At 41.6% G+C, this 27,008-nt stretch overlaps 3 protein-coding genes across 5 annotated transcripts in view; 1 reads left to right on the top strand and 2 right to left on the bottom strand.

Annotated features, from left to right (window-relative positions):
• jph3a (junctophilin 3a) overlaps nucleotides 1–17,756 on the bottom strand; it is a 28,171-nt gene extending 10,415 nt beyond the window's left edge. The window contains exons 1-2 of one of the 3 annotated variants that reach the window (XM_030120333.1): nucleotides 17,737–17,756; nucleotides 3,008–4,096 (exon numbers count right to left, since the gene is read on the bottom strand). In XM_030120333.1, the coding sequence (XP_029976193.1) occupies nucleotides 3,008–3,389 (382 nt within the window). In that variant the 5' untranslated portion in view covers nucleotides 3,390–4,096; nucleotides 17,737–17,756. Of the gene's footprint in view, nucleotides 1–3,007; nucleotides 4,386–11,739; nucleotides 11,755–17,736 lie in introns of those variants that run through there. The other 2 variants (XM_030120255.1, XM_030120164.1) reach the window with 2 other exon arrangements.
• On the bottom strand, nucleotides 6,964–13,895 carry psmd13 (proteasome 26S subunit, non-ATPase 13). Its single transcript, XM_030120450.1, has 13 exons — nucleotides 13,693–13,895; nucleotides 12,163–12,241; nucleotides 10,790–10,824; nucleotides 10,629–10,684; nucleotides 10,503–10,546; nucleotides 10,330–10,416; nucleotides 9,228–9,399; nucleotides 9,062–9,141; nucleotides 8,844–8,969; nucleotides 8,590–8,652; nucleotides 8,347–8,427; nucleotides 7,886–8,002; nucleotides 6,964–7,280 (listed from the first exon to the last, which is right to left on the bottom strand). The coding sequence occupies exons 1-13, from the start codon at nucleotides 13,791–13,793 to the stop codon at nucleotides 7,185–7,187; spliced, it is 1,137 nt and encodes a 378-aa protein (XP_029976310.1). The 5' UTR covers nucleotides 13,794–13,895; the 3' UTR covers nucleotides 6,964–7,184.
• sirt3 (sirtuin 3) lies at nucleotides 15,180–20,018 on the top strand. The gene is made up of 8 exons (XM_030120569.1): nucleotides 15,180–15,452; nucleotides 15,527–15,581; nucleotides 17,532–17,714; nucleotides 17,821–18,053; nucleotides 18,129–18,229; nucleotides 18,392–18,553; nucleotides 18,657–18,866; nucleotides 19,290–20,018. Exons 1-8 carry the CDS (start codon nucleotides 15,380–15,382, stop codon nucleotides 19,311–19,313), a joined length of 1,041 nt encoding a protein of 346 aa, XP_029976429.1. The 5' UTR covers nucleotides 15,180–15,379; the 3' UTR covers nucleotides 19,314–20,018.
• The last annotated feature ends 6,990 nt before the right edge of the window (nucleotides 20,019–27,008 follow it).

Below are 27,008 nucleotides of genomic sequence, written 5' to 3'. Positions count from 1 at the left end.
TTAAGTATAAACATCAAGAATTACTTATTCTTCGGGTTTCTGTTGATCATTTTCGTTAAAATCAGTTTTTGACAGTAAATTATTTGAAGTAAATCTAAAGGACTGGCATGTCTTTAATTGAATGCAGTCACTTTGAAAAAGATAAACCTCCCCCATTGTTGAAAAACACAAATAAACACTAATATATACATTTTTCAAACGGCTGTGTAAATGAAAGTAAATGGAAAATAAAATCAACACAACTACAAATGAACACACAAACAAACAATTATTTGCTCGAAATAAATTCATTTTGGAACATTCATAAAACAATATCAATGAAAAAGAAGGTGGTTAGGCAAATACGAAATTACCCTTACCTCATTCCAAACAACTCTGAGATAATTCGGTTTTTTTTTTTTTTTTTTAAATAATTAAAGCATTTATGCAGCAAATCATGCTTTTTTTTGTTTGTTTTGTTTTGTTTTTCAAGTAGTGATTTGTGATGGGCTGTGTATTTTGTGCGTGTGAAGTTTCCCGGATCCGGAGCTGTCCCCGGTGCTGAAATCAGACCTGGCCTCTTCCTCTGTAGTCCCACTTCATTCCAAGCCTGTTTTTTCTTTTTTCTTTCTTTCTTTCTATTTTTTTTTTTTCCTTAATGAGCACGCGCTCTGTTGACAAGCGTGTTTAAAAACCTGCACGCTTATTGGGTTGTGGAAAATGTGTCAGCTCGTGCGTGCTATATTCATCTGTCGGCGGTCTCCCACGTGAGCGGAAGAGAGGAGCGTGACGCAGTCTTTTATTCACACCGCGTCTGTGTTTTAACTTACTATCATTTAAACTTGAGCAGTGGAAAACCGGAGTCCGATTCCCGATTAAGCAGCCGTCACCTTCACTGCAGCACGCACCCCGACACGCGCCGTGATTTCGCTCCACCTGCGGCACTCGCGCTGACCTCGCGCTCTATCATCCGGGTCTCGGTGGAGGGGGATTCGATTATCAAACGGTGTACATTACAAGGGGAGAGCAACAGACTGACAGGAGCGGAGAGCCAATCAGAGAGCAGCAGAGTCTCCAGTGACACGCTGACCTGCTGTCTCCCGTTACCATGGAGACTGCATCACAGAGGAGGTGATGCTGCAGGGCAGGGGGCAGGAAGGTGAAGGTGTGCTCTAACTCTGAGCAAAGATCTCTAGTTTTAATGATCTTTGATATTAGCAATTTGTTGCTGAATCCGAGGTGAAGTTTAGCCAGAAGGATGTAAACAAAGTTCGACTCCTTGGTTAGAATGACTCTCTCAAATGATCATTACTTGTATGTATGTGTTGTAGTTTTACTTTCAAGATAGTAAAATTATTTTATTTTATTTAAGTTCACTTTTTTTTTTAAATTCTTTTGGGGGATATTTTGTTTTCTTGGATGCCAATTTGTTTTATGTCTTCAACACTTGATTTTAACCAGCTTTGCTTTTCTGTTATTGAGCTGTATCTTATTCAGTGTTTTTGTTATTATTGTTTACATTTTTTTCTGTGTTGTTTCTACTTCAGTCACATTTCCATCATATTTTGTGCATGCTTTGTTTCCTTTGGCTTTATATTAAGTGCTTTTATTGTTTTAGGGACTTTCCGGTTTTGCTATCTTTTTGTGTCTTTTATGTTTTGATTGTCTCATTCATTCATTCATTCATTCATTCATTCATTCATTCATTCATTCATTCAGTCAGTCAGTCAGTCATTCAAACTGGTTTCTACATCTTTTTGAAATTGTCTCTTTCTGTTGTTTTTTTGATTTTATTCTCACCTGAGGTTTTCCTGTTGTAATTTCAATTTGTCGCTCCTATATTTAAGTTTTCAAACATGATTTTTAGCAAAATATTTTGTTATTTAGAATTTTTTTTTAAACAAATATTACATTGAACAAAAACACAATCATACAGCACAGTTTTGGTTGAAAGTGATATTTTTGGAATAAATCTGTATCTTTCTGTGTCTTCTATTTTATGGCACTCTGTTATTTTTTCGCGTTCTTGTAATTGTTTTATTGGACTTTCTACCCACATGATCTCTCTAAAGGTAATTTTGTGTCTTTAACGTGACTTCATCACTGGATTTTTTTCATCTGTTGTCATTTTCCATTTTGATTGTGACTTGACCTTCCTGGTGACTTGTGTATGCGTGTTGGTGGTTTCTCTCTCTTGTTTTCTTCTATCTTTTTGTGATTATACATTATGCAGAAATTATTTATTGATTTATTATTGTGTGGACATGTATTTATTTCTAATATATTTTTTTTAGTTTTGGAGCTGTCTTTTTCCTGTAAGTGATTGTGCTTGTTTTGTCTTTTTTTTATTACTTCATGTGTTTTCATGGTTCCTTATTTTTGTATATAACGGTTGTGACTTTCTTAGTCATTGTGAGTACATTTGTAAGGTTTTTTTGCCTGCCTGTATCAATCTATGTATTCCTTCAATCCCTTTTCCAGTGATCTAACTCGCTGCTTACCTGTGTCATCTTTTCATGGCTGTTGGTTTGTTTTGTTTTTTTGTTCGTTTCTTTTGCTTTGGTCATCTTGTGTTTGTTTTGGCCGTGTTGCTTCATTCTCAGATCGGTTGATGTTCCTTCCCCGTGTTGGCAAAGAAAAATCCAAGAAACCAGCAGTGTGTGTCACTTTCTAAAGTTTCCTCGCACCTGCCCTGCTTTGCTCTTTGAAAACTACAGAATCCTTTCCAGGATCTGGCCTCCTGACCCCTTTGGGCCCCTGGTGCTGTGCCCAGCAGGCCTCTTTGGTAATCTACCCGTGCATGTGGATGTGACCTACATGTTATTTATGTAGCCTGCATCAGAGATGTGTAACAGCAGCTTCCAGCTGTAAGCAAGTCGCTCTACTTTTGCAACCTGAAAATCAGCCAGGATGTTTTAATCAGAGGCAGTCCAACCAGGCGCAGCAAAGCGATAAACCCGAGTACAGATGTAGCGTGAGGAAAGCGGAGTGAGGCATGTGCTAGAAAACTCGGTTTGATGCCACTTACCTCCATCAGAGTACGTTTCAGTGCCGTATCCATCCTGCAGCCCATTGCTCCACGTCCCCTCATACCGGGCCCCACTGGCTGTGCTTTCCAGTTGCCCATAGCGACCTTTGAACCCCTGTGTCCACTCCCCCCTGTACTCCCAGCGGCCCTTGCTCTCCACGCCGATGCCATGCCGCTTGCCCTGTGCCCAGGTGCCTTGGTAGCTGTTCCCGCTGGGCCACGTGTACACGCCCAGGACCTCAAAGCCGTGGCTCCAGGCCCCCGCGTACTCGCCCTGACCCTGGGGCCCCGTGCAGACCCCCCGGCCATGGGCCTTACCTTGCTCCCACCCCCCGCAGTACGACCCCCCGTCATCAAAGTCAAACCTGCCTCCAGTGGACATGCATGAAACAGGTCTAGGCAAAATCCTTAGAACGTCAAGAAGAAGAAAAAACAAGGGCCGGGTTCACTCAGAAGGAGCACGGAGGGAGGAGGCCTCGTCTGGACCAGGTAGCATGGTGGTGCAGAGCCTCGACTCTCCCTCTCCCTCTCCTCGCTTAGTTCAGGGTGTAAAAAGCCGGTTTCCTCCTTTCAGAAATAGACCGATGAGCGTGGCCTCACGAGAAGCAATCTGAGCCTCGGCGATGGCTCTGGAGTGACGAAGGTGGCTGCCGTGCATGCTGCTTCCCATGGGCATGCAGGCTCAGCTTCTCATCCTCCTCCTCCTCCACTTCCTCCTCCACCTTCCTCGCTCGGGCCCGTCGCCTCGGCCGCTCCAGACAAGCGAGGCCTAGGCTTTTTTTCCGGCAGTCCCACAGGCCCACCGAGCGGCGGCGGTGGCAGCGGCAGCAGCAGCAGCAGCAGAGACGAAGCTTGGCTCAATCAGACATCAGAGCATCCCCACATCCCTGCCGCACCAGCACACAGGGAGGGATACAGGACGGGGCTGCCGCTGCGCCCGGACGCCATTTAAGGGCAGAAAAAGCCAGATGAGGAGAGAAGTTAAGGGTATTTTTCTATAGCATGGCCTGGAAGCGAGCAGGCGTCCACAGCCTCAGCCTCATCAGACATAGCGGAGTGTGAGCATCTCCCCGGCTCCTCGTCTTCCTCCTTTTTTTTCCTCCCTCCTCCTCTCCGCGCGATGTGAAGAGCCCTCTCCTGAAGACGCACAAACAGACACAGCAGGTTATTCCTCTCCCACTTCTCAATCCTTTGTCCTCGTTCTCACCGCTCAGCTGAAATCTGGATTGTTGTTGTAATATCCCAATTCCACCAAGTCATCTGTCCTCTCTTGTTTTCCGGCCTCTCTCTCTCTCGCTCTCTCTCTCTCGCTCTCTCTCTCCCTCTCTCTCTCTCTCTCTCTCTCTCTCTAAAATCTGCTCATTACAGGACTGTTCCACCCCAGCCAATACCCCTCCCCCACAAACACACACTGAGCGGCACACTCACACAGACACACACACACACACACACACACACACACACTCCTTCTTAAAGAGATACAGACGGAGGGTGAATGGCTGCATGTACAGAAGCTCGCTGCTCTCTTCTCCCTTTGGGGGATACAGCCTGCTTTTCCTAATTACCCAGCCTCATTTCACTCCCTCTCACACTCCTCCTCCTCCTCCACCTCCTCCTCCTCGTCTTCCTCCTCTTCCTCCTCCCCAGACTGAAATATGATCAGTCAGCAATCTATTTTCTGGATAACAAGAGGAGTGTTTTTTTTTTTTTTTTAATGAATAATATTATTGATCATTTACTTGTTTAGTTGTTTTTATTAAAACAATAATAAAAGAATTTATGGAAGGATGCTAAAAATGGCCAAATGACTATTTTTCAATTTAAAAAAAATTCTGGCTTAAATGGTAAAAAGTGTCCTAAATATTTTCATAACTGTATGAAAACTTACATTATCTCAGATTAACCCACATTTTTATGATCAAAATGAATGTAAATTACCTGTAGTTCTACATCTAAGCCACAAATAGAAAAGGAGACAAACAAAATAGTAAACAGTTCATCTAGTGGTAGCTGCTGTGAATCGTGTCTCGCAGAAATGAGATCTCTGACGGTCACTCACTGTTGATCCGCGTGAAGCCAGAAGGAGAAATAAAACCATCATTTTTGAGACTCATCGGTACACACTGAGACAAATTTTCTACAAATTGTGACAACTTATTATGATGGCTACGCTCCAGAGAAGTGTGTGTCTTGCCAAGTTAACACCAAATGTACAACACAGGATGTTCACTGCGGTTAAAAGACTTACAAAAAAAAAACTGAAGACTTGAAGAAATCACTGTCGGTGCTTCTTTTCATGCAACTCCCAAACACTGAATAGGCTTAGCCGCTAAGCAGCTTAAATGTTTCCTGAACTGATGAAACAAACAATGAAATTCCTGGAGGAACATAGAAAACTGCACATGTCCGAAAAGCAGCTCTGCATGCACCTGCAGGACAGGTGGAGAGGCACGGTGGAGGAAGCATCATGGTTTGAAGCTGCTTCACTACTCCAGGACCTCAATCAGAAAACTGAACACAAACTCGTATATGTCTGTGGTTATATTTTTCTTTTATTTAGATTCATTCAAATGAATAAAAAAACTCCAACACAAATGAAGCAAACTGGAAAACATTATTTCAAAGGATCAAGCATCAAAATCACTCTGCAGGGTTTCAATTAGGATAAAATGTATATTCCCCGAATTCATCCGTTCAGTATTTATAATCTCTGATCATGTTCACTGTATATTCTTTTACATTTGCAAAAATGTTCATTTTACATCTTCCACCACAGTATTTCACCTATATGTGCAATCTGTGTTATTTTGCAATTTATGGATGATATGTATATTAATTTTAAGATGCAGAAGCCCCATCACTATATATTGGCTAGTTGCAGCTGTCGTCAGTTAAAAGAGAGTGTAGGTTTTGTTTGTATCGGTGACGGGATTGGAAATTACTGATTGACTGCTGAGTCATGTGATGAGCAGAGAAAAGCGGCAAAGAACAGAGAACATTGATGCACAAATAAGGTGTAGTGTTTTCACACAACTTCATTCAGGAAAAATAATCTCTTAATATCTTAATGTTGAAAATGTAGAAAGAATTTTGCTTTTTTTCCAGACATAATGGTTCAGTTTAATTGCTTTTAATGCTATTTCTTTGAGCCGTTTCAATTTTTACAAAGAACACAATGTCAATTTATAATTTTATTTAAAAATGTAAAAACGCCCATCATAGAAATCATTGCAAATTCAGATCTTTTTCCTTAATTTTTTTATTAATACTTGATCCTGTAGCATTTACTTCATTCATAAACTGCTATTATTTCACTCGATAAATCCCAGAAATGGGCCGTTTATCACTCCAGAGTGTTTATTGTTCCCTTTTGAAAGTGTCATTGTGGGTAAACGTGTCCTCGGCGGAACATGACCCAGGTATCCACTGGAGCAGAACGGCACACAGCGCTTTTCTTCCCACCAACAATGACGCTCAGAAGACACCAATGAGGCAGAAAAGTATCTTCAAGGCATCAAGATCAAGCCACTTCCGAAGAGAATGTCAGAGAGCAGATATGCTTCAGTCCTTTGTAACATCTTTCATCATTTAACACTCCAGTCTCTACGACTGTATTAACAATGCTGATATAGATAATAGTGATAGCTTTATTTAGATTTTAAATAATCCTGTTATCAAACTTACTTACCTGTTTCATCCCGATAGATGGTGAGTTGTACATTTAATTTATAGGCTTTGGAAGATGCTAGCAGTACGTTGTCCTTTCATTGTTTATCGTGGCATTTAGCAAGTTACGACAGAATCCCTCCAGAAAATGGGCCGATCGTTTTCCAGGTGTTTATAGAGAAGCGGGGGCTTCATGCTGGGTGACATAGCTGAGCTCCAACTTTTACAAGATAAGGTTTTCTTCAGTTCAGTCATAATGTCACTGCATTGTTTAAACAAACAACAGCTTGTTTTCTTTTATTTATTTTTATTGTTTTTTGACATATTTCAGTCTGTATTTTTCAAGGATATTGTTACAAGTAGCACTTTTTGTGTAAAACACCTCGGTGTAATATACAGTTCCATAACAAACGCAGACAGAAACAAAGGATGAAAGGATGAGCGGTAAAAAGAAAGAAAGGAAGAAAAGAGATGAGCGGGGAGGTTTTCTCCCTCTGAGGACTGGTGGTGATCAGGTGAGGATGTCGTGAGCCTGCTGCTCCACCAGCATGGCCATGTCCTTAACGTCTCCGCACCAGAAGTCCAGACGCTCCTTCATCCCTTTAATCTGAAACACACAGCAGGATTACAGCTCTCATCCGGGGGGGGGGGGGGGGGGGGGGGGGGGGGGGGGGGGCAAGACTGTACAACAATCTGATTCAAGTCTTTAGATTCAGCATCTTCATCTCTGACTATTGACAAACTGGGTATGATGGGTGGGAAGGAAGGTGCAGTGGATGAATTGCAATCATTACAGCAGTTTTATTGTTTGAGTAAGAACAATCCGAAATGCATTTACATTGGGCATATTTAAATAGACAGTTATGCTCGCACTAGATTACATTTGAGCCGAGAAGTCAACTTTACAGATACACAGCTGCACACGACAACCAGAACAGTGACGTGAACGCTGTGATCAGTCATCGTCTCATGGAATGAGACTTTAATCTCTTCTCCATGAAACCAAAAACATTCTCAGTGCGTTGTCTCGTAACTGCAGCGTTCCAGTAGTCATGGAAACACGAAGCTCCGTCCATTTACTAATTTGCTTTGCGCCAAAATGTATGCTTGACGTTATGAATGGCAAACGTAAAAAGAAACTATAAAAATTTGTGTATGATGTTAAGAAACCCTGATAGTATTTAGGTGTGGAGGAATGAAAGTGATCACCACCTGCTGCAGGTCGAGCACTCGCGGCTGCACCCAGGTCATCTGCACCTTCTGGTCCACCTCATCGATGTTCCCTTTGATCAGACCCACAGACAGAGCCTTCATCACCAGCAGCTCCACCTGCAAGAAAACAAACACCACAATGTCAACGTAGAGTACGTCTTTCTGGACTGTCTTTTGTTTTCAGTCTTCATTTATCACCATTAGTACAGAAGCATGTTTTGTGCTACAGAAAAACAAAAACAAGTGCTGACCTAACAAAGATCCACTGAGAATCAAAACACTATTAACAGCCATTTCTGTGGCCTACATACGTGTGCAGGCATCCTCCATGAAGTTCGATACAGTCTATAAATCAATCTCGACCGGATGTTCCAGCTGCAGCCGCACGGCCTCGCTGGTAATCACTGTTTTTATTTCTTATCATTGAGAAGCAGGTTGAAAACAACGCTGGTGGCACCAACCTCATTCACAGGGATTTTGGCACTCTGAGCGATTTCGGTGAAGGTCAGCTGTCTGTGATTGGCAGGACGGGTGAAAGTCATCTGAAAGAGAGGAGACAAGGTGGGACTGGGAGTCTTCAGAGACAGAAACAGGAACTCGGTCTGGCTCCAGTCATCAAATCAATCCTCCTTTTGTTACGAGTAAACAAGGCTTTCTGTTGTCTTTCTGTCTTTCTGCTTCACTTGTGCAGGTTAGAGTCGCACCTCCATCACGCAGAGCAGCTGGATCTTCTGCATCAGTTTAGCTTCATGTGCGGCGAGGTCAGGCTGCGATCAAAAGAGGAAAAAAGTTATTGAGCTTTAAAGGAGACTGATTGTTGATTAGACCGCAATAATGTCAAATACAGAACTGTAGGATGGTCAATTCATTACAAACACTTCTTAACTTCAACTGCCTTCAAAATCCATGTTGATTTTCTACATACAGTTCACTCCAGTATGTCATCAGTGTGGCTCACCTGCTGGCCCCAGGCGGACTTGAAGCCCTGGAACTTCTCCACGTTGCCTCCATTGAAGGCGTATAAAGTGTCGATGAGCCACTGTTTGTCTGTGTTCCTCAGAGACTCCAGCACGGGATGCATGAGCTGCGAAAAATCCACACAAACAGCTCAACAACGCTCACACACACACACACCCAACACTGTTTCCACAATAAAACGACATGTGAAAAACGCACCAGCTCTCCAAAGTTGTAAACTCCTTCTCCTAAGAGTCCGGCCAGACCGAGTGTGAACGCCCTCTCCTGCTTCTCTGTCTCTGTGGAGTTAAAGACGACGACCGTGACAAACTGAGCTGTGTTTTAACTGGCTTCAGTTTCAGTGTGGATCGCGCTGTGGCGTCACCTGGGAGGTCTTTGATGTCCACACAGCCAAGGTAGCGCAGAGCGTCTTTGTAGTAAGACGCATGATTCCCAATGATGCGGTAATATTTGCTGGAGAGGTCATAAAATCGTCCGTGGACGGAGGTCACCCCGGGCAGGTTGTTCAGCATCTCCTCCACCTCCTCGATGATTTTCTGAAAACAGCCAAGACATAAGAACCCATTAGGAGATAATACATGAGCACGAACAGGGTTTGCTGCTCATTTGCCTTCCTGAGTTTGAACCTTCCATATTTTGTTAAATTTCAGTGTTTAATTTCACAAACCAGCCATTTTCTGCTCCTCATACGAGTTTGCTGCCGTTTCATTTTTATTGCAGCATCTGACAACAGTCGACCAAGAGTGTTGGCGATTTTTAACCTTGGTCATAAATTTTACTAATGAAACATAATTGATATTTTGGGGAAAAATAATGAAACTGTACATAAAAGGATGTCAGCTGTCTTATCTTCATGTTGAAAGAAAACATGCTTTCTATTTACTGAGAGGAGGAAAACAGGTTTTTAGGCTGTAAATGTTGTGGACCCCGGTGTTAAACTGTGATTCTAAATCCAGTCGAGGTGTGAATGCGTTTCTCTTTGTGTTAACTTGCTAAAGCTGTACCTGTCTCAGTTCCAGCATCGAATACGACCGGACGGTTGGATTATAAAAACACCTGTTTTCATTATCTGAACAGATTGATAGACGTGTCTCTATTGGGTGGGATTTTCCTTAAAATAAAAGCTTCCAAAATAAAGAAAGTTACACTATACAGATAAACAAATGATATGTTGGTACAATGAAGTCTTCAGATTGTTCAGGTTCACTTTTCGTGTGACTGATTGGAAACTTCTGGGTGTGTCTACAAGGGAATGATGCGCCGACACCTTTGTGCTATTTTAATGAGAGAGGGAATCACACATTCGTGTGCGAGTTGTAATTCACAGGTTCTGTTGTGATTAACAGGTTATTGCAGCTCTTTCTCATCCTGTGCAAATCTTCCGACAGCTGGAGTTGTGCGGCGTGTGAACCAGGCGCGAGCCGGGTTGTGCGTCAGCAGGCTGCCAGGAGTTTGGGAGGCTTCACCTTTGTGGCCGGGAGATCATTGATCTCCAGTTTGAGGCTGCCGATCGACGTCTTGCACAGGATTACGGCTTCTTCGCTGCTTTTCACCTGAGCAACACGAGAACGGTCACATGGTTTAAACAAATCCCCAATATCTGGTTCACAAAGCTTCCATGGTGAAAATGTGGACTCACCTTTTCTTTGGTCTTTTCAAGAAAGGTGATGGCATCTTTTGGATCTACACACAAACAAAACACGTTCATTTGGATGAAAAACAAAAAGGTGTGTTCCCTGGAAAATGTTGTCTTACTTGTCCTTACCTGACATTTGTCTGGCAACGTACAGTATAATCTCCACCAGAGACAGTGGGTTGATTCTGTTAATGAAGCCAAAATAAGAAATGAGGGGCAGATCAGACGAAGGAGCGCTAAACTGAAATCACTAATATTCAGATCGAGAGCTTCAGACACGTTGATCTTACCTGTGTTCAAAGTCACTGAGGAAGTTTTCATAAAGCTGCAAAAAAGAAATCAGAAAAGGTCACAACTGGAGGCAAAACAGAAAGAATCACATTTAAGTAAGTTACAAAATTAAAGGACACCATGTCAAATCAAGCGTAATTTGTCTTTTTACCTTTTAAAATCCATTTTTCCAGCTTGCTGTGGTTTTACTCATTCAGAGTTACAATTGATCTTTGGTATGTTCGACTGACTTTAACATAAACTGAAGTTTTTGTTCACCAAGGGAACTTTAAAGGTGCTGTAGGCAGGATTCCGCATCTCTGCCATCTGCCATGGTGATTTGACCCATCTAATATGGCGATTTGAAACCCAGCACAGCCAATCCTGTCCTGTTTTCTCTGACATCACGCCCTTACGCAAGTTAAGCCCCTCCCATAAGAACGTGCGACAAACGCCCCTCGACCAATCATGGTTAGAGCCTCAGGGGCTCTTCTGATTGGTCAAAGATACCTGGAGCTGTCAAGATTCCTTTTCAGCTCAGAACAGAGACAGATGTTAACGCTGCGCCCTCGCGGTAGTGCAATTATGGTGCACTCCTAAAGGATTATCAATGGATACTCTAACATTTAATCCAAAGAAAACACAGAAAAATTAGCATTGACTAGCAAAATCCTGCCTACAGCACCTTTAACTCGGATTTGGATTTTGCCGTTTCCTGATAAAGATCGCTTGATGCAGTAAATGAAAGTGAAAGCTCATTTCTTTAAGAATGCAAACACATATTGGCTTCATTTAAGGCTACGGTGTGATACAAACATTCACACAGCATTTAACGCCGTCTGGAAGAACTGTGACTAAATAAGGAAGCTAGGATGATGCAAGATTACTGGTTTTAGAAGATAAAATTGTAATTATTCCTCAAAAATATTATAGTAAATGTCTGCAAATTCCAAAAAATATTTTGTCAAACTTTTTTTCCCCCCCTAATTAATTTCAAAATCACCTCTTTTTATTTATTTATTTTTAGGTGGGACTGAAGGTTTCCAGATATCAGACCGTCAAATCCAAAAAACAATAATTTGGCATAAACTTGTATTAAAGAAACACACACAGACACACATCACACACCTCTTATAGAGGAGTTTGGGTTAAGATTACTTCTAATCACTGTTTTCTTGGAACACATTTCAAGTCTACCAGGCAATTTTTGCTGTGAAAAAAAAAAAAAACAAAGTGAAATAACGACACATTCCTCTTAAAAACTGCGTGAAAATAAACCCAGGCCTTGAATGGTGTTCATACTTCACTAAGATGAACTAGTCTTTTACATTCAGACATCACTCATCCAGAGAGACAAAGGTTTAAAATTTATATAAGACAGCAGTGTAATTACCTGTATGAGGCCATCTCCTGTTTTGAAGCAGGGGTCTTTCACAAAATCTGTCAGCTTCAGAGTCAACTGATGCCACAATCTGTGGAAAAAGCATTCAACACAGTCAGCTCATCTGAAAGGCAACCATGATAGGGATATAAGCAAGCTAATGGCACAAGAAATTACAAAGCTAATATGAACAATGAGAGTGAATTCTTTTTCACTTGTTTTCCGACAAAACGGTACAGAGAGTAGATCATCCAAGTTTCTGAAAAAGCGAGGTGCCCTGTACAAAACTACAGGTCAATATCAAGATTAAACAAAAAAGCAGTCTTGTTTAGATTATGGTTTGAATCTCAAAAAAATATATGTACTAACAGCTAAACTTAGACCAGACAAAAACCAAACTGAGAACAAAACAGTTTTTCTACTGATGTTGAGATGACATTTCCCTGTGAATGAATTAGTTACCCTTCAGTTTTAACAAACATACATATATTGTGATCTCAAAATAGGCTTTTTAAAAAAACTAAATAGGAAATGTTGAGTTCTGAATAAAGTATGACTTGTGTGCAGTTAAAAAAAAAAAATCACAAGGTGTCTATGTGTGTCACACAAACGTAAAGCTTGATGTAATGATATTATTGGAATTTCAGAGTGCAGTTAACATACCTCACTATAAGGAATACTAAATACGATTATCTAGCGAACTACAGTATTTGTGTTGTTATACAGCACAAAAGCCAAACAGCTCTTAAAACAGTAAGTATTCAAATAATACAAGAACTGACGATCTATAAAACACAGTTACTGTTAAAAATATAAATCACATTGTTTTTTATTGTGCGAATGACAAGCAAATTACATAAGACCGCAGAATACTCGATCACAACAAATGGACTTCTGTGTTTATGGTTTCAGGATCCCCAATAGTTACCACAATAGTGACAACAATTCTTCCTGGGGTCCAGAAAAGTCATACTTCAATTACATACTTCTCATAGATCATAGTATTGAGAAACTCATGCGACTCGTACAAATTCACAACAGAAACATGAGTAAAATACAAAACAAACGGATCTGATTGGAGAATTTAAGTGAACGTTTTTAAATATCTTCATTTGTTTGGTGATTGATAACGACAATGACAACCTCAGTTCCATAAAGGTTGATACACTGCATAATATGTAAGTAACCTATCGTACATGTTGAAACATAGAAAACACTCGTATGTAGAATACCGTGGACTCGTCATTAGCATCTTTGGATTCTAGATGTTGGCTGATTATTTTACTTGGCTTTAGCCTGGTTGACGGTTACAGAGTCATAAAGCAACAACTCATAACTTATTATTATCTGATGTGGCACTGTGGGTACACAATAAAACAGAAAAATACGATTCTGTGTGACTGGAGTTTCAGCTAACATTAGCCGCGTTAGCAATTAGCATTAGCTCCGCGAGTGACTCAGCGTTCACTTCCAATGAATGAGCTAACGACAGCGAGCCTAGCAGCGGCTAGCAGAACACTCTCACGGCTGTTTTTGTTTTACCTTTTGTTGTATAAATCCTCCAGCGCATGCCACTCCGCCGCCATCTCTGGCGTGGAGCTGTTGCTCTGCTGCTGTTTGAGGTAACCGCTGACATCTTTCATGGTGGCGACGCTGAGAATACTTTAGTGATCTTCTGGAGTGGAGAGTGTGTTGCTGGAAGCTAATGTCTACTAGCTTGCCGCGTGATTCTGCGCATGCGCCTCTCCTGAACGCATGGAATGATGGGAATTAAAAGTAGCATTTTGGAGTCGGTTCGAGTCACTTACGTGACTTTCTGTGTGCAACGTTTTGTAGAAATAACTGGCTCTTAAAATATCTATGTTTATTTCTCAGTGACTGACATACAGCAGTGATGGAAGCCGACGGTACAGACAGCTATCACTGCGCCCTTAAACCGCTGCTACGTTTATCATTACGGTACTGTCGTCTGCGTCAGAGGTCAAAGGACTACAACTCAAACGACCGTGGAATAGTTTTGTGTGACAAGTTTATATAAACCCAAACCTCCAAACAATAAAATGTGACTTTATCTATCTTTCATTTCCCTTAATTTCATTAGTGTATTATTGAACTTGTACTGGTTCTGCAAATTGCAATAGTTCATTTAATACAATTTGAACAGTTTCCCAGTTGACAATGTGCTATGAATAATAATAATTAAAAAAGATTTCATTTAATCAAATTTTTGTTTATGGCGTTCTATAGTAGCAGTTATACTCCATACCAGGTTTATTTAGTTGAATTTGAATAATGTCTATCCCTCCATTCTATATCAACTGACATCTGTGATTGTTATTATCATTTAATTATTCATATTCATATTAGTCGAGATTTCTGTTGGACCCATATGACACCAAAGAAATAATCATCTCCAAAAGATATACCTGTTTGTTCTACAGTCTACACCAAAGTTCCAAACATTAATATTTTGAGAAATGACAATCATTTTTAAAAGCCCAGTTTGTGGATGCATACAAGGCATTTCACAATAGCTATAGCGTGTACAGAGACCAAACTATTTAACGAATGAGGATCAAAGTAAACAGAGGGAAGGAACAATACATTAAACAATGGTAATGTAATGCTCAGTGTAATCACGACTGAACTGGAGCACACGCTGTGTTGTGAAAGAATGTTTTGTAAAAAAAACAAAAAAAAACAAAAAAAAAAAACGAGTTTGTGTTTGAATGATTTTTATTTTTATTTCATTGGTCCTGTGTACACTGCACTTTCATATTGTGATCACTAGAGAGCAGAATAGACACTGCAATGTGGTATAATTGTTAATTTCGATAAAATACACTTTTATTCAGACAGGCAGACACTCCATAACAATTGTGCTAAAGAAAACGTATATTTAAGTTTAGCAATATGGGATTTTTATTTCCCCGGGGAACATTTCTCATCAAGAGATAGCATAGTGAGTGTTAAGCTGAGGTCTGTCTACATTGTGTATTACGGTACTGTCTCTGCGTCAGAACGAGGTCAAAGCTTTCCCACTTTAACCAAGCAGGTAGTCACTGGTCAGTGTTTTTACATGGTTATATGCTGATAATGTGCACGAGCCGTGGGGGGAATGTCTATTAGTCCTTTAAAGTAAGATGTTGTAGCGCAGCGACAGCCTGCAGACGGTTCTCTGTGCAGGACGAGGCTTGTTGTGGCTCTTTCAGTTCGCTCCTCCTCACTCATGTCATCTGTCACACTTTGTTTGAGCCGGGGCTTCTGTGCAGCAGCAGCGAACAGGACGCGTCCTGCAGACGGTCAGTGCACACGCACGGTGCGTCACCGCGCGTGAAGGATGATGTGTGTAACACACGCTGTTATTGGTTTGTAGGACGTGTTCAGTTAAGTGTGCGTCCTGGTGAAAATGCAGCAGTAGCTCTGTTCAGGTAATCACACACACACACACACACACACACGCGCAGTCTTGTATTTCTATCCTTGTGGGGACCGTCCATTGACTCCCATTCATGTCTAGCCCCTAACCCTGACCCTTACCCTAACCCTAACCCACACCACAACAAAGCCTAACCCTAAAGAAATGTTTTTGCACTTTTACTTTTTTCAGTAACAACAACATGGTCAAGAAAACACTGTTTCTCCTACTTAGGACCGGAAAAAGGTCCCCACAAGGCACGTCGTTCCACGTTTTGCTATCCTTGTGGGGACATTTGGCCCCGACAAGGATAGAAATACGAGAACACACACACACACACACACACACACACACACACACACACACAGAGCAGGGAGACAACAACGCAACTTCAACTTGTGTCAGAGGTTTTTGTCACAAACTGAATAGTATTGCAAATTAGAAAAACTAATAATCTGGCTATTTTTTCATTGTGAAACCCAATAAGACCTTCAGACTGTACAATACTCTGGTCTGTTTTACATGTTTAACATTGATTCGGGGGTTTTTATCTTTCTTCCAGGTTTAAGCTTGGTGCACAGAAACTCATAAAGACAAGTTTTATCTGCCTTTGATTCCTTTGGTGTTTGAATAATGAGACATCATGAAAACTAAGGCATAATGAGGGTACAAATGGGGAGCTGAAGTTTGTATTAGTGCCCACATTCAATAAAATTCAACTGGATAAATGATAATTTTCTGAAGTTCGAAGTAAGTACAAGGCTTTATTTCAGCTCCACACAGACATTATATTAGTTAAGATCTTCAAGATAATTGAGCTTGGCTGAATCAAAATCATAGGACTATAAAATATGTTTATAGTTTCACCAAACATATTAAGACCCACATTTAATATATCATAATCTAGCAACAATTGCAATCAAAACGTTAAACAAATAACATGTTTTGATGAAATCCTCTTTTATCACTGCAAAAAAAGTGTGCTCACCTTTCTGAAGGCAGAATTCATGACGTGAACATTTCAGTGTTTCATCATTTCACCTTGTGAATCTTTGAGTTGTGTGACATGAGAAGAAGTTAATTGAAGTATGATGAACGTGTGAACACTATTTTCAGACATCTTAGAGAACCAGTGACTGACGGAGTAACTAAATTAGGCGTCACATCCCAGTGATGCTTCATCCTCACCATTTTTCACACATTCGGCATGTGAGCTTTGAGATGCTAAATGTTTAATTGTCTCTCTCTGATTGCTGAGCTAATACCCCCATGCAGGGATTTTGGAGAAATTTGAGGACATGAGCTGAAAATAATCTTTGATTTGTCCTCTCTTTGTCGCTCTGTTCAATACGACGACCATTCACAGCTTGGCCGTGATATTGAGGATTTTAAGTGAGAAGAAAGAAATCCTTTTCTTAATCTCCATGTTGCTCACCATAATCGAGCCTAATTATTACTTCTGATACCAAGTGTTGGGCTTGTATTTACATAAAAGTTACTCATGTGTTCAGAGTTCATCTCTTGACTCATGAGCCAATTAAAAAAGTCCACTTTGATCCACAATCTGACACCAAAAGACATATTGTAGATCTCTCATTCTGATAATGCAAAAGTGCACAGTGTGTAAATCAAAGCCCCAGGAGGTCCTTCCTTCTTGTGGCCATAAGACTCTAAATCTCCACTTGTAAATAATGTTTCGTGTGTTTTTCTGTTAGTTGAATTCTTCTATGGTTATGCTAGTCATATATACATATTTTACTTTCATTCTGTTCTATTCATCCTGTGTGTTCTGTTCTATATGCAGCGCCACAAAGAACGATAATAAAATGTTCTATTCTTTCGTTTGACATTTCCACAGTAACTCTGTCATTTTCCATCATTTAATCACTGGCCGCTTCAGCATCTCAGTGGAGTTTATGTTTAGAAAGAAACAACTTGAGGGAAAAGTCGTGCTTCTTCGCAGGCGAGCGTCTTCTTTGTGGCGCCATGCTTCCCGTGGCCTTTTCTCCCGCGGTGGCGGCGGCGCCTCTGAAGAGCAGCAGACTCTGCAGGACGTTGCTCGGAGCATCCGAGAGCGGCGCTGCAAGAGGGTGGTGGTGATGGCCGGAGCCGGGATCAGTACTCCCAGTGGCATCCCAGATTTCAGGTAGAAATTTCACATGCTGTACTTTTTTTTTTTTTTTTTTTTCCTACTTTCAAACCTTGTTATTGTGAAGATTTGATGAATGCATGAGATGGATGATTGATTTCAGGTCTCCAGGCAGCGGCCTCTATGACAACCTGCAGCAGTACGACCTGCCGTATGCCGAGGCCATATTCGAGATCAACTTCTTCCACAGAAACCCAAAGCCCTTCTTTGCCCTGGCCAAAGAGCTGTACCCCGGAAACTACCAGCCCAACCTGACGCACTACTTTGTTCGCCTGCTGCACGAGAAGAATCAGCTGCTGCGGATGTACACGCAGAACATAGACGGCCTGGAAAGACGTAGGTCTTGAATCAGCTCTCGCCTCGGAGGTTCTGCTGTCATTACAGAGCTTGTCTTCTTGTGTCTGAAACAAGTGGCGGGGATTCCTCCAGAGATGCTGGTGGAGGCTCACGGGACCTTCGCCACGGCCACCTGCACCGTGTGCCTCCGGAAATATGAGGACAAGGACCTCCGAGTGAGTCACATCGACCATGATGACCTTTTCAGACTCGGATTTCCAGTAGTTTCCATCACATTAAAACAAAGACAACTGCTTTAGTTGAAAAATGCAGGTTTTGTTTTAAAAGATTTTATTGACGGTCTTTCTATGATTTTGATTCATGCGGTGTCTTGTTAGCCAGACGTGATGAGTGGGAAAGTGCCCAAGTGCCCCACCTGTAAGGGCGTGGTCAAGCCGGACATCGTGTTTTTTGGGGAAGAGCTCCCTCGACATTTCATGAAGTACCTCACAGACTTCCCGCTGGCGGACCTGCTCATCGTCATGGGCACGTCTCTGGAGGTCAGCGCGAATTTACATGAATTTAGAATATCAGATTTAGGACATTTTAACATGATCACTTAAATGTGGTCACGCCTGCTGCGGTCCACGCTCTCCTCTGCAGGTGGAGCCGTTTGCCAGCCTGGCCGGAGCCGTTCGCAGCTCCGTTCCCCGCCTGCTCATCAACAGGGACGCCGTGGGGCCCTTCGCCTGGAGCCGCCGGCTGCAGGACGTGGTGCAGCTCGGTGACGTGGTCGGCGGCGTGCAGGCCCTGGTGGACGCCCTCGGCTGGCAGCCAGAGCTGGACGCTCTGATGGCGGCCAGTGCACAGAAAGTGAGTCTGTGTTTTGATTTGCAAAGTCACAACTTAACACAAAGTTTGCTGTGGAACTTTTGATATTTGAAAAAGTTTTTATTTTTCAAGTGTTCATGGATATAAATATATGACTGATTTCAATACATTTGTGTTACAAATTTCTGGGTAATTCTGGGTAATTCACTATGAAATCTATAAAACTTTATTTTGGAATTTCTTTGGTCAGCATAATTAAAAAAAATAGACCCCTTTTAAATTAAGTTAGAACTGTTATTATCAGCTGCTCTTATCCTAAAACATATTGAATTCAAATATTTATTAACCGCAGAAGGAACGTCTTGTAGGGATTGATGAAGAATTGATGTGGAAATAACGTGACAACTTGTTGGAAGCGCTTCATGAGAACTTTTCTCGTGTTCCTGTCTTCACCTCCTTCTGCAGGCGGCAACAAAAGCGGAGGAGTGACAGGTCGCCTCTGCTCGCCGCTAAAGGTTTGACTTTTTCACAAAAATAAGCAAACTGGGCGTTTGTGTCGACCGGCAGAGGAATCAGCCACAGCATCGTCAGGCCCGACCGCTTCAGAGATGATACGCAGAAATGTAGAGGATTTGATGGAGAATCTTGGATGCTAATGCCGAACACGGGACGGTGGGGAAACAGGAACGGCAGTAAAATGTGTGAAAAGAAAAGAGAACAACTTGGCCAAGTCGAGGAACATTAAACATTTTTTGAACGTTTTTAATGACTTTTGATCAGTGTAAATGAGCACCATGACACATTTTAAAAATGCCTGCTTTTTATTACTTCTAAATGTCAATAATCATAGATCCTTCATTAAAAGTCATACCTACAACAACATCAATGTAAACAAGAAATGAGAAGAATCATCCAAATGTAGCACTGGAGATCAAAATGTGAGAGAAAATGTGGCTGAATAAGTATTGATAATCATTTGATAGTTGAATAAAAGTAAAGAAAAATATAAAATAATGTTTTGATTGAGTTTTTTTTTCCCATTTTGTGTTGATTTCTGAAAGCTTTGACTTGATTTTCTTGATCTGAGGAGTTTTGATTGTCCATCCATCTTCTTTGCCACTTCTCTCTTTCGGGGTTGCGGGTGGCTGGAGCCGATCCCAGCTGCTGCAGGCGAGGGCAGGGTACACCCTGGACAGTTCGCCAGTCTGTCGCAGGGCTGACATAGACAGACAGACAACCATGCACACTCACATTCACACCTAGGGGCAATTTAGGGTGATCAATTAACCTGACATGCATGTTTTTGGACCATGGGAGGAAGCCGGAGTACCCGGAGGGAACCCACACGCACACGGGGAGAACATGCAAACTCCACACAGAAAGGCCCGGAGGCCCGGAGCCCCGGCCGGTATTTGAACCCAAGACCTTCTTGCTGTGAGGCAAGAGCGCTAACCACCGCGCCACCGTGCGGCCCGTATTTCTCTGTATTTCTCTGTCCGTATTTTTGATTGTCCGCAAATAAAATATTTATTTGACATGTTTCCTGTTTTCTAATGTTTTTGTCCCCGTAACTGTGAGAGGTGGATTTCATGTTTAAATCAGTCAGACCTGCTGTTTATGCACTCAGTGTCATTAAAAGTAATGTTTCAGTAAATATATAATGAATGCTGCACTCTCACTGGAACATACCAGGAAATTTAAATCCCACAACGTTATTAAAAATTCTTTACAATTATTCTGACTTTACCTGATTTATTGCAAAACCTTGGTGTCTGTTATTGACCTCACAAACAAGTGTAATGGCCAACATGAGGCATGAAAACATGACATCGAAAGCGATTGGAGGTGAGTTTAATCCTTGGCTCAGGTCTTACTGTGAGGAGTTTGCATGTTCTCCCTGTGCATCTGGATAAGCTTTTCCTCCTTTGGCCCTGCCTTTGGCTAAAGTCAGCCTGGATTCACTTCAGCTCTGTCACCTTGACTTTGCAGATTGAGGTGATTAAAAAAAAAGGATAAGACAATTTGGTATTTTATGTTTAAACCGGCATATATATATATATTTTTTAATCATTTGTTTCTTCTTAGTCATCTTTGAAAGTTATGGAAAATAGAAACACACGTGGAGGACTTGCACACCAGGCAGTGATAACCTTGTTTCCACTACAGGAACATCTGCGCCGCCATCAGTCTTGCTGTTGTGCGACGGCTGCAGATATTTTATGGAAGTTGTACAAAGAACAAAGAGCTGGAAGCCAGATTCACGACTCCGCTCTGCTGTTTGATGCCTGATTACATCCGGGAGATGGGAGGAGATGTAATTGGCGGCGCTCGCGAATCTATTTTTGATTGATGTTTAGTGTATCTTTAGACAAATCAATTCACATGCAAATTGTGTTTGGCTGCATGGACGTGTGATGATAAAACAAGAGGTGAAAGGTGCTGGAAGCTGGCAGATCAGTTGCGTTTCACTCATATATCAAGTGTCTGTCAACTTGAAAAGATCAAGATAAAAACAGATACATGAAAACAACATGTATAAAACATTTTTTTATTCAGGCTGTGAAGTTTGATTGACTCCCTAAAACAGTGTGAGAGATTGCAAATGTTCATAAATTTATTAGTCTAGAAATTAGCAGTCAGTCCTCAGTCAGTCTGTCATGTGATTTGAATAGTAACTTTGGTGAATCAAGAAAGGAGGAGGAGAAAGGTGGCTTTAGGAGACTCACTGTGTAGCAAGGTCAAATCAAATTGAGAAAATCTGTGTGAATACATTTACTTTAAAGGAAATCACACCAATTTTCCACTTTGATTATGAAATGAAAATCCAAATAAAACAGTAAAAGTTTAACTTTAAGTTTTACTCTTTTTCGTCTTTGTGTGTGTGTGTGTGTGTGCATGGCAGTGAGCCAGGCTGCATCGAGTCTGGCTCCAACTGGGCAGCAGTGTTCTCTTATGTGTGTCCATAATGAACGCCATGTTGGAGCACAGGGGTGTCCGTAGGACAGCCTGGGCCAGAGGTCGATGATCGGCTCTGTTGTTGCGTTGTCAGACCTCCGGCCGTGTGTCCGGGACGGTGAAGCGAGGAGCAGAGCTGCGGACCGATCACCGCCCGGTGGTGAGCTGGATCTGCTGGCGGAGGAGGAACCCGGACAGACTTGGCAGACCTGAACGTGTTGTGAGGGTCTGCTGGGAACGTCTGGCAGAACCCTCTGTCACACACTAAAAAATGCTGGGTTATTTTGGGTTATTGTGGTAACCCAGTTTATGAGCTGCTAGTGTTGAGTCAAATGTTTGTGTTGTTTTTATGAAGACTAACCCATTTACTGGGTTATAGGGCTATTATTTAACCCAATTTGTAGGTTTTCAAGGTTAAGCACTGATATGGAATAATGCTTTGTTTTCAAGTTCTCAGAAGCACAGTGCAGAGGACGCTTTTTTGTCTGAAGTCACTTGGTGTCAAGAGCTTTCCCCTGAGAATCAACATGTTTTTGCCTGTGAAACAACACCTGCTATTCTCGTGAGCTCTGACCATATGACATGGCATTGCTGTAATCTTTGCCAGAGTTGGGTCGGATTCTCCTCGGGGCAGCAGCCTCTCTCTCCATCAGCTGATCTGTGTGTGTATCCTCCGCAATCCTTAATAAATCCCCCTTGTGCATCGTCAACACCTTGACTCGTCATCTTTGGCTCTCAATCACCAAAAATTCCCCAACCAGCACCATATATGGGTTGTTTTTCAGAGAGAAATCCATTTTGGGGTTAGAGGCTTGTTTCCTGTTATTAAGAAGTTTTATTATGGCGTAATCTCTTTAGCATTATTTATAATCACACATCTTATGTGCATGAAATGCATCCTTTAGTTTTTCTCGTTCACAACCAGTCCACATATGTTTGGTGGATTTGTAGTGCCTTGTAGGGGTCCTTTGGGAGCATGGTGGACTGGGAGGTCCAGAGGAGCGTTCCTGGGAGTCGGCTCGGCACATCCTGGATCCCTTCCTCATCGCAAAATTCCAGTGGTCACACCCTGACCTGCCTCCTGCCCTCTGGAAGATCCAGCGTGTAAACAGTGTGGCCTGAGCAGCCTTGGATGTTGTTTCTGTCGTTACTCCCTGGATGTGTCCCTCACTCCAGGTGAACTGTTTTCATCTGGGAATTCCTGAAGCTGAGACCAACCTGGGCTCTGGAGTAATCTGCCATCTGGAGCAAAGCTACTTTGAGCCACTATGCACTTTGTTTATTTATTTATCTATTTTTTTCTCAGTGTTACAGATGTGTTACATATCCTGCACCAGTTCCAGCTTTTTTTTTTTTTTTTTTTTTTTAATCTCTCACTCACACCTCTCAGTAATTTTCACCTCTTGTTTCACACCAGACCTGGGGAAAAAAACAAAAAGAAGTGTTTCAGACTGCTGCTGACGTCTGTGTGGAACAAAGATGCCGTGTGGTGCAATTTGACACTGGGGTATAAAGTCATGTGATGCTGTATCTGTGCTTTTTTCAACGGGGCCGATTCAGAGATGATTTTCACAGGACTAAGGATGTGAGATGTGACCTAAGAGCTCCGAAGACACCATACCAGACATGTTTTTTTTTTTAACAGCTTTCATCTCACAATCCTTTTTTGCTGGCCATAACCCTTTTACCACCAAAAGTTATGTTTATGTTTCATTGTGGTTACATTATTATTACAGCTATCATACTTAAAAAAAGTTGTTTTTTTTTCAGATATTCATTCTCTCGTTATTCACATTTTGCATTCTCTGAATATACAAGCACCTCTCTACAATCTCATTTAAAAAAACACATTTTGTGTAGAAACAGTTAACTTTTGTTGTAGCGAGAAACAGTCGGAGCGCTGCAGAGCTGTCTGCACCTTGGTAGTGTATCTCAGCTGTTTTGTTGTTTCTTCTTCTTGTCATAGATTACATTTTTTTCTCGTGATATTTTCTTGATGTTTTACAGTTATGTGCAGCTTATTAAGACAGGCCTAAATGAAGGAAAGCGTTAAAAGGAGCACAGCTTTCTAAATAATCAGTTGCTTTTTACTCACAGTTACCAGTAAAGTACTTGTGCACTCCGGCGTTGCACAGGATGAGAAGCACCGGGTGGCCGAGGGGATTCACACAAGCCTCCGACTGGTCGGCACACAGGCCGAGCTTGACCTATTGGATGAGAGGGTCGCCGCCCTGCAGCTTAAAGCTACGGGCAGAAAAACACTGTTGTTTGTGAGCGAATGGTGGAGCTGTCGGAAAAGGCCCTGCTGATGCCAGTGCCAATATCAACTTCATTAACACGGCACATTTAAAAAAGCCTACGGCCAGCCAAAGTGCTTCACAGTACAATAATCATCAACAATAAGAAACAATCCAAACAAAACAATAATAGGAGTGAAGTAGATGAATGATCCAGTAGAGGAGATTCTGCTCACACTGAGCGGGTCCACAGGAGGCACGACTGGAGGCTTCTGGGACATCGTCATCCATTTCCAACTGTCTTGCAGTGTTTGTGTTTAGTTGCTGGAAAGTGGGGAAATTTGCTGCTGAATGTGAAGGGTGCACTGCGCCTGATCATGCTCCTGTGAACATCGAAATGGCTTGTTAAATGCATTTGTTGTTTGTACAGTAAACAATTAGTCTTTTTCTATTTTAATTCAACGGTTTTTGAATGCATTTAGATCAAATTTTAGGTGTGTTCATCCAATAGTTGGAATACAAAGTTAAAACTGAAATTAGCCAAAAATAGTTCAAAAGAACGTGGACTCCAGAAAGTGAACCTGCTAAATGCACCCAACAGATACATTTGGGTTTGAGCCAAATCAGTGGGGCTCGAAAGTGAAATTGGATTTGGCGATATGTCATAACTGAAGGAGCCTGCTGTAAAACATTCAGCTGCTGTAGTGAGATCACCCCATCAGGCACAGGTTGTTTGATGCAGTGTTGTTTTCTTTGATGCTGACAAATGATTTAGTCATTTTGCTTGGAACATCTGTTTTTCCTTTTTGGGAAACGGTGGCTTTTGGGTGCATCCAGCTGTGCTTGGTGAGCAGCTTGTTCCTGTCTTGTGGAAGAAGAACCGATGGTGGGTGGAAAAAAAGACACACTTTGTGCAGAGTTTGGAAGGACTATAAAGGTAGAAGTGAGAAAACTGATGTCCAATTTGCACATCGCAGTTGGACGCCTATTTCCACTCTCTTTTCCCACTTAGTGGTGTAAAATGTATTTCCTTTGAAGGAAATTATCCCAGGATTCTGAGTTTATTAAATGTGTTAGCAGTTTCCCCCAGAATAGACAGAAAATCTGCAAAAACAGAATTAAAAAAACAAACATTTCAAACACCTGTTTAGGATAAAAACAACCATATGGAGGTATAAAAGGTATTAAATAGTTTAAAGAAAATTACTATGGCAACCACCAGATTGCACATGAGGACAGGATCTCAAAAGAACACAATCCAAGGAATCTCATGATCAGGTTCAAACTTACCTCTTATTTTTTGTCTTCCACTGCACCAAAAAAATAGCAAATGACACATGAGTACCAGTTTGTGGAGACTTATAGATTTTGAAACAACTTAGAAATTGGCCGTGAGCTGCAATGCCGTCAGTTTTTCCATGAGAATTATCTAAAATCCCGTCTGAGATCGGGTCCGTCTGCCTGGTGCAACATGTCCTAGCACACTCCGTTATCTCACATTAAAAGGATGAGGCAGTCAAAGCCCATCCAGCTCCCAACTGCGCAGATCGTATTTCAGTTGAAGGCCACCGGCACACGTTCGAAAGATGACACACTTTATTAGAAAGGTTTCCACATAAAACGTGGATATTGGCAAACAGGAGGCACAGTCAGTGACAACACCGCTCGGAGTTCAACGTTTTTCACAAAGTTTTGATACGATCAAAACCCAAGCGTCTTCTGTGACACGGCAAACACGCACTTTAGAAACACGTCTTGTATTTAAAAATAAAAATAAATATGGGTGCACAGCCTGTGTGACACGCTGGAATCAAAATGAATCATATGAAACACAAGTTTGTTGTGATTCTGAAACACATTCATGACAATTTTCCTCATTAAGACACAACAACATGAACACGTCACATAACAAGCCACGCTTCTCAGTTCAAACTACGCATCGTTATTATTCATCCTGACAGAGTCAGTCGGTTTCAGCATGAACATTTTCACTCTGATTCACAAGCTTTTTTTTAAGCTTGCCTTCTTTCGATCAAACTGTCAGCGAGCACTTTTTTCTTTTCTACTAAAATCACCCATTTTTTTGTTTCTCATTTCAGGGTTTTCACTGAAAGAAGGTGTGAAATCCTGCAATCTGTCAAAACACGAGTGAATCACAAAGATACACCACAAATTAAACAAAGTTTTTCTCCACCAGTTAAAACGAGAAACACTTCATGGATTTTGTGAACCTTAACGCATGGCAGACAGACTTCTGTGATAAGGCATTCCTAACACTGTATGGATACTTCAATCTGCGCTGCACTGTAAACCTTTTGGCTGCTTCACACACAGCGCGACAGCGGAGTGAGTCAGCTGACCAGAGATCAGGTCTAATCCTCGTCCCTTCACCTCCTCTGAGGAGGAAATATCCTGATGTGGAGTTGCAGCCACCAGCGGAGCTTCGCTTTCTTTCAAGGATCTGTTTTAAATCTTCTAACTCCTCCGCTCAGGTGGGGGTTTCCAAGTCCCCCGGATACATTCTTATTTCAGGGCCAGTGTGTTTGGAGCTTGGATACAATTCCTGCAACCCTAACTTGGATGACGCAGATATAAATCGCATAAGGATGTTTTTTTTCCTTATTTCTTATTCGTTATAATGAACTCGTACAGTCAGCCTCAAACATATGAGGATTCATGTGCTTAACAGACTGACAGAAACTTTCTGAAGAACATTAGGAACACTGGATCTGAGGAAGTTCTATTCAAGTCGGGCAAATTCAACCAATGAATCAAACATAATTTCCAGAAAGAAAACATGGCTTCTCTTTTCTCGTGAGGATTTGTGTAATATGACCATGAACACTGTCATTTCTTTCCACTTGGTCTTCTTTTTAGTGTTTGTTTTGAAAAACTTAAAAGGTAGCGACCAAAATTGCAGACTTTTAGGATTAACGTGCTTTTCAACATTTTCACTAAGTTAATACTTCCTGCTTTTAGCAGATCTTTCATA

This window comes from Salarias fasciatus, chromosome 1 (assembly GCF_902148845.1).
Source record: "Salarias fasciatus chromosome 1, fSalaFa1.1, whole genome shotgun sequence".
In the NCBI taxonomy this organism is placed as follows: Eukaryota; Metazoa; Chordata; class Actinopteri; order Blenniiformes; family Blenniidae; genus Salarias; species Salarias fasciatus.
This window is presented reverse-complemented; position numbering and strand designations above follow the sequence as displayed.